General features: G+C 45.8%; 1 protein-coding gene across 1 annotated transcript in view; it reads left to right on the top strand.

The window, feature by feature from the left end:
- Positions 1 to 7,500, top strand: part of dscamb (Down syndrome cell adhesion molecule b) — a 122,068-nt gene that overhangs the window by 66,635 nt on the left and 47,933 nt on the right. Inside the window, exons 2-6 of the mRNA XM_076281764.1 lie at positions 672 to 818; positions 1,471 to 1,749; positions 3,703 to 3,963; positions 5,763 to 6,059; positions 7,315 to 7,500. The exon at positions 7,315 to 7,500 is cut by the window's right edge and continues 90 nt beyond it. Coding sequence (XP_076137879.1) covers positions 672 to 818; positions 1,471 to 1,749; positions 3,703 to 3,963; positions 5,763 to 6,059; positions 7,315 to 7,500 — 1,170 coding nt within the window. The remainder of the gene's footprint in view (positions 1 to 671; positions 819 to 1,470; positions 1,750 to 3,702; positions 3,964 to 5,762; positions 6,060 to 7,314) is intronic.

Raw genomic sequence — 7,500 nt, 5'->3', positions numbered from 1 at the left:
ACAATCTGGTACGGCGTGGCAGTTTGATCCTGCTGAATTAACATAACACCGCCGCGCGGGGTGAACTTCAAGTGACGCCCTGAAACAAGAGAGGGGTTTGATCACCTGGTGATGTTTGAGAGGGGCGGGGTGGGAGGGCTGCTGGGATATCAAAGGGCCCCGTTGTCGTCGTCGTCGTCGTCGGGCTGCCAGAGGCGGGAGCACATCTGGCAGGGGGAATCCGCGCCGTAGCGAAGCGTGCCGTAGCGTAGCGGAGCTCTGTAAGCTCGGCGAGTAATTGGCTACCGTGCATAACAGAGTGGAGCTACACTGAGCACGGCTGGTCCCCACTGCACTCTCTCTAATGATGATGCCTAGTCAGACTGAGTGTTTATGATGTGTGGGAATGTTATCGTTTAACTCTCTTTTTTCTCTCTCTCCCTCTCTCTCTCTCTCTCTCTCTCTCCGCTACTGCTGTATCCAATACACCAATCTCTTTTCCTATCTCCATTTCCTTTTCTCCCTCTCTCTCTCTCTCTCTCTCTCTCTCTCTTTTCCTATCTCTATTTCCTTTTCTCCCTCTCTCTCTATCTCTACTTCTATCTGTCACTTTTCTCTCAATATTTTCCATTCCTTCTCTCTCTCTCTCTCCTTCTCTCTCTCTCTCTCCTTCTCTTTCTTTCTCTCCAAAGATCCCAGATTTCACATCACACCCTCGGGAGCCTTGTATATCCTGGACGTGGTGACGGATGATGGGAACTGGAACTACCGTTGCTTGACGCGGCATCGCTACACAGGCGAGACCAGGCAGAGCAACAGCGCACGTCTCACAGTAACAGGTGCGCTCTCAGAGCACAACAAAGAGTGCCTTCAGTGTCATCCGTCTGTGGACACTGTAGGATTCGTGTGTTTCTGTTTGTTTCAAAACACCAGTCATTATTGCAGACCTTGTTGTGCACTCTTCCGCGTAGTCTTTTGGTGTTCCCGATTTGTTAATTGAATACAGTGCTGTTTTTTTAATACTGTTGCTGAAAGACATACCTGGGCACACTTACAGTATGGGTATCACATTATATCAGTTACCGTCAGCTATCATGTGTTATATGAGTTTACATCCTCTTACAAGATCTATTTTTGGTATGCTCATACTAGGTTTAAGGGTTAGGGTTAGGTTTATGATCTAGTAATATACTATGCACCCACACATGATGAGTACTATGATATACTGTATGCATCCCGTAGTAGTTACCCAGATTCTTGTTATATCACTTTAACAGTGATTATGTCAGATCTTTCTAGTTCTAGTTGAGGAATCCTATGCCCTCTATACTCTACAATCCAAAAGCCGTTTCATTGAGGGATTATCTGCAGTGTATGCCTAATTAATATGACTGACACTCCCCCTGATGCTGTTGATAAACTGGACTGCCCTTAAAACTCCTGTTGCTACCCCCCCCCCCCCCTCCCCACCACCACCACCACCACCACCAGAACCCATCAACTCAGAGCCTACAATCCTGGATGGCTTCGACCGGCGGGAAGTCATGGTGTCCCACCGGGTGGAACTGCCCTGCAAGGCCATGGGGTACCCGGCCCCCAAGTACCGCTGGCTGAAGGACAACAGCCCCCTGGAGCGGGACAGCCGGTTCCGGCAGCTCAGCACGGGCCTGCTGATCGAGAACGTGAGGCCAAGTGATGCTGGAAGCTACGTGTGTGAGGTGTGGAACTCCCTGGGCAACGCGGCCATGGTGGGGCAGCTGCAGGTCAAGCGTAAGTCACAAGGCTTCTCTTCTTTTGTTTTGCTTTTCTTGTCTTTATGGGGGATATTGCGGCCACTTTCCGTTTGGGACAACTCGGTGAAAACAAACGCATGGACAACTTGTAGCTTGTAGTTTGCAATCCAGCTGTCGTCAACTTCATACTGTAACGCTTTTGCCACTGTCTGGCTCAACAGAATAGTTGTATGACATCTTCAATGAACAAATACAACAATGTGGTTTTGTTTTCACCGAGTGCAACTCACCATAGATTTGGCTTTATGTCAAGGGGAAATGATCCTCCATAGAAAGGACAGTGAGTGGGGGAGATAGGGTGAGTGGGTTTAGGAAATGACCTCAGGCTGGACTCGAACCTGGGTCTCGGTGGGCCCATGTGTGGGACATCGAGACCCAGGTTGAGACACCAATGTTAACGCTGTGTTACAGTTCCACTGGCTTCACTTGTTGACTTAGCCACAGTGCTAATATGTATTAGCTTATGGTCCAGTGATGGTGTAAATGTCAGTGGCTCAATGGTGCCAAAGGGTTTAATTTACCACTAGCATGCTAATGCAGAGATTGAGTGACACTCACAATTAACTGCAGGCTGGGGACTATGGTAACCTCTGCCCACAGGACAAGTTCTGTTAATAGTTCTGTATAAGCATCATAGAGATTTCTTTAACTTTTTTCAGAGATGAATATTCTCTGGGCACAGATGCTCAGAGAAAAAGGTCTCTTTCCAAAGAAACTTATGGTGACCCAACAATGCCCTCTTCAGGGTTGGATCACGCCAAGCCTAGTAGCCTTCCTGACTCTTCAATGAATCTATTGAGGGATTACGTATTAGTTGAGGATTATCTCTTAACTAGGTTTCACGGACATCTACTAGGAAGAAGGTTTTCAAAATGCATCATTCAACTTCATAACGCCGACTTAATGTCATCATGTTAGCGGTAACACTGAATGCTAAATACAGCATGTCAATATAAACACAGGGATGATTCCTGGATGAAACCTATGGATACTTGCCCTGACTTCAGTGTGCATGACGAAATTGACTGTAGGACACCTTGTCAGACACATGTCTAAGAGTTTATTTTTAGCCGTGTAGTGAATTGATGTCAATGTCATTGATAATAGGGATCAAGTTGCTAAGCTCTGTCAGTGGATTTCCAACACTTCAGGATACAAATCGTCTGAAAATATCCCTGCCGATCCATTAAGTGACGGATTGAATTTGCATCTGAATGTTCATGTGAACTTAGTAGTGGTATTAGGCCTACTGCTAATAGTAGCCTCTGATGAAAGTCTTCACCATCTCTTTTTAGCTCTCTTGTCATGCTAATGAAGTAGGCTAAGTGGTAGTCATGCCCCCGCGAGTTCCCTCTAGAGCTACACAAGAGCCTTAATCCGGCCTTGACCCTCACCTTTACGTGACCTCTCAGTCCCAGGTCAGGTCCTCTTCACACTGATATGTGCCATAAAGACCTCTGGGAAATGGAGTCTTAGTGGTCTCACTGACCTGATGTGGTTGTAGCAGATGTAGTCAATTTTCTACTGTTTGCTAGTTAGCATGGTTTTTTATGTGGATATCTGGGCAACACAGAGCATTGGTGCATTCAAGTAGCTGTTTCTTTACATTATGTTGCTATTTTTAGTTATTCATTTTTGAATGTTGTAAACTAAAATCCCTATGTAGGAACCTTTAATGCAAGGTATTATCACCATTTTTAAAAAAACACAAATCCCCAATGCAGACCCAATAATTACAGATGCTGGTTGGTAGCAGGGGGCATGAATATGAATGAAAATCAAAACTAACTATTTAATTTAACAACTTATTGAGAGCGAATAATACGTTTCACCTACATACTTTCTTAGGTCTACTGCCATAACAATTTCGTTGACTTCTTTCTCTTTCCTCCTCTTCCTGTGGTACCTGTCGTACCTGTGGTACCTGCAGAGCCCCTGAAGGTGGTAGTGAGCCCCCACACTCTGAAGAGCAGCGTGGGCAGCCAGGTGTCCCTCTCCTGCATGGTGACTGGCTCCGACAAATACGAGCTGTCCTGGTACCGCAACGGGGAGATGATCTACCGCGAGAAAGGTGCCAATCAAGAGACGCTGGTGATGGATGGCATGGTGAAGAGTGATGGAGGGGTGTACCAGTGCTTCGCCAGGAAGGGGAAGATGTCCGCCCAGGACTTTGCACAGGTCATCTTGGAAGGTGGGTAGATGAACCAGTAAGATAGATGCTCATCATCGCTGGATTATTTTAGTGTTTGGCACCAATGAATTGTTTGAATGTCTTGAGGAGCACAAAGATAGATAGTCAGATGTTTTAAAAAGGCTTATCTTTACAATTTAAACAGCTAGCTCACTAGCTAAATTTGTGTACATGATACATGATGCATTTTAAATATAACATTTCTAAAATGTAGATTATTGTCAACCTATTTTTAACCCTAAAACTAATGATAATAGTATTTATGTTTTGCAACATTGGGGCTATATAATGTCAGTGAGTATGTGCCATTGTTATGCTGTTTATCTTGGCACAGCTATGTACTGTATGTGTGTGTGTGTGTGTGTGTGTGTGTGTGTGTGTGTGTGTGTGCTTTGCACAGTGTGTTGTGTTGATTTTCTTTATGAATGTGTGTGGTATGTGGATCTTCTATGTATGTGCAGCGCAGCGCAGCACAGTGTGTGTGTGTGTGTGTGTGTGTGTGTGTGGTGTGTGTGTGTGCATGTGTTGTGTGTGTGTGTGGTATGTGTGTGTGTGTGTGTGTGTGTGTGTGTGTGTGTGTGTGTGTGTGTGTGTGTGGTGTGTGTGTGTGTGTGTGTGTGTGTGTGTGTGTGTGTGTGTGTGTGTGTGTGTGTGTGTGTGGTGTGTGTGTGTGTGTATGTGTGTGTGTTTGTGTGTGTGTGTGTGTGTGGTGTGTGTGTGTGTGTATGTGTGTGTGCTTTTACGTGCCACTGCGTGATGTGTGCCTGGCGTGATAATAAACCTGTTGCGGAGAGAGCTGCGGCACAGACGCCATTATTGGATTTACTCCACCGGCCTGAGACTGCTTACCTGCACCCGGTTGCCAGGGCAACTGCCTCCCTTGACCACGGAACTGTATAAAGAGGATATTGATAATCTATAATGATGTTGAGCAACCCAGGGTTATCAGAGAAGCGCAGAGGGCCCAGATTTCAAAGGCCCCCATTCGCCATCTGCAGTCGCTCATCTCACTAAGTGCCCTTGAAAAAGAACAGAGGATAAAGAACAGGAGAAAGAGGAAAGAAAGAGAGGGAAAAAAGAACGACAGACGTGTGTGTGTGTGCGTGTGCGTGTGTGTGTTTGTACTTTATGTGTGTGTGTGTGTGATTTCATGTTTGATTAGAATCACTGGATGGGGGCGACCTCTGCGTCTTTGGTGTTTCTGGAAATATACAGTAGTGATGATGGTGTCTTTGACTAAATTTGGAACCATATCAAAGTCTTATTTTAGGCAAATTAGCTTTACTGAGCAAATGAAGCCCATATGAATATGTCTGTGGGTGTAAATAAACATGTCTATAGATGTAGGTGAATGTTGCATTTATTTATTTGATTTGTTCCTTTTCCAATGATCTGTTTGTTTCATCGTATACTCTGTATACTTTTATCCTCTCTCCTTTCCTCTCAACCAACCCAACCCACCAAAACACCCACCCACCCCTACCCTACTCAAACACCCCCAACCACCCCTACCCAAACAACCCCCACCAACCCCTACCCAAAAACCAATCCGCCCATCCACCCACCCCTAACCAAACCCCCACCAACCCCCACCCACCCCTAACCAAACCCCCACCAACCCCCACTCACCCCTATCCAAACACCCATCCACTCACCCCTATCCAAACCCCCACCCACCCCTACACAAACCCCCACCAACCCCCACCCAACCCTATCCAAACCCCCACCGAACCCTACCCAAACCCCCACCCAACCCTACCCAAACACCCATCCACCCACCCACCTGCCCACATCTCCAGACGGCACACCAAAGATCCTGTCGGCCTTCAGCGAGCGGATGGTAAACCTGAACGAGCCCGTGTCGCTGGTGTGCAACGTGAAGGGGACTCCGCGGCCGGCTGTCACCTGGACGCTAGACGAGGAGGCCATCACGGACCTGGGACACTACCGCATGGGCCAGATGGTGACGCCAGAGGGACACGTGCTGAGCTACCTGAACGTCTCCCACGCCAAGGTCAACGACAGCGGCATCTACCGGTGCTCCTGCAACAATTCGGCCGGCGTAGTCTCCTACCAGGCTCGAATAAACGTAAGAGGTGCTTGTCAGCTCAGCTTTTCCAACCTAAAATACACACAGCCACACTCACACCCAAAAAAGAAAAACACATTGTGTTTGTTTGTGTCTTTGTTGTTGCTAAACTGTGTTGCTGATTTGGAGGGACGGTTAAAGAAATGGCTGGTCCGTAATTTGAAGAGGTTCAAAACATTTTAGCCATCAAGCTGTTTCTTTGCTTTATTAGTTGGCCTTTGATTTAGAGGGACTGCAAATAAAGATGGGAGTATCCAAGATATTTGTAGCGGTCTAAAGTTTGTAGCGGTCTAAGGACATTGTGTGTTGAACAAAACCTTGATTTTTAAGGCCCTGTTGATAAAAGTCCCATTTTAGTCAAGTAAAAGGTTCATTATCAGTCATAACACAGAAGCCTTAATCATCCCTTCAAATCATGCTGGTTAACCTCTGCCTTTCACTTTTAAGATCTTCTCTAGGGACTTGTCTAGGGCACTGCAATAATGCTCTGTCTCATAGTGCTGCAGCAGTAGTTTATGCCATACACATTCCATATACTCAGCACATGTATTATTATTCTATAAATATTCTATATACTCAGCATAAGTATTATTATGCTACACAAATTCTATATACTCAGCATAAGTATAATTATGCTACACAAATTCTATATACTCAGCATATGTATTATTATGCTATACATATTCCATATACTCAGCATATGGCTTCTGATAACAAAGATGCGGTCCTATTAATACTCATGGGCTGCTTAAAGAATTAATCTCTCAATTTGTACAGTTTATGTTTAACTTATTGACATCAGGCGTAGACAGCTCAGGTCAGTCTTCAGCTAGATCACTGGGCTTATTGGTAGCCAAGGTTACGCTTCTGAAGCCACACCTAAGTTCTTCTGCTGGAGTTGTGCCTCTGTGTTGTGGGCTCAGTCCAGCAATGTGCTCTCATCTCATTCTCTATTCTCTCAGGTCATTTCCCACTTCCTCTTTTCCATCTCTCCTTCCTACAGTAGCTTATTTCCTTCATTTCTTCCCATTCACTCTCACTCACTCTCTCTTTCTTTCTTTCTATCTATCTTTCTTTCTTATTTCTTTTTCTCTGTCTGTCTTTCCTTCCTTCTGTCTTTCTTTCTTTCTTTCTTTCTCTCCCACTTTCTTTCTTTCTTTCTTTCTTTGTCTATCTGTCCCTCTGCGTTTCATACGTCATCACTGGTCCTATCTTATCTACCTGTCTATCTATCTATCTACCTGTCTCTCTCTGTCTTTCAGGGCCCGCCAACATCCGGGACATGAAGAACTTGACCGCCATCGCTGGGCGGGATGCCTACATCCACTGTCGGGTGGTGGGCTACCCCTACTACTCCATCAAGTGGTTCAAGAACTCCGACCTGTTGCCCTTTAACCACCGGCAGCGCGCCTTCGAGAACAACGGCACGCTCAAGCTCTCCAACGTGC

Source organism: Alosa pseudoharengus, unplaced genomic scaffold (genome assembly GCF_046254945.1).
Source record: "Alosa pseudoharengus isolate Yale_2024_CS ecotype anadromous, Long Island Sound unplaced genomic scaffold, YU_APseudo_1.1 YU_APseudo_1.1_scf_13, whole genome shotgun sequence".
In the NCBI taxonomy this organism is placed as follows: Eukaryota; Metazoa; Chordata; class Actinopteri; order Clupeiformes; family Clupeidae; genus Alosa; species Alosa pseudoharengus.
The sequence above is the reverse complement of the archived record's forward strand: the minus strand, read 5'-3'. Positions and strand labels throughout refer to the sequence as shown.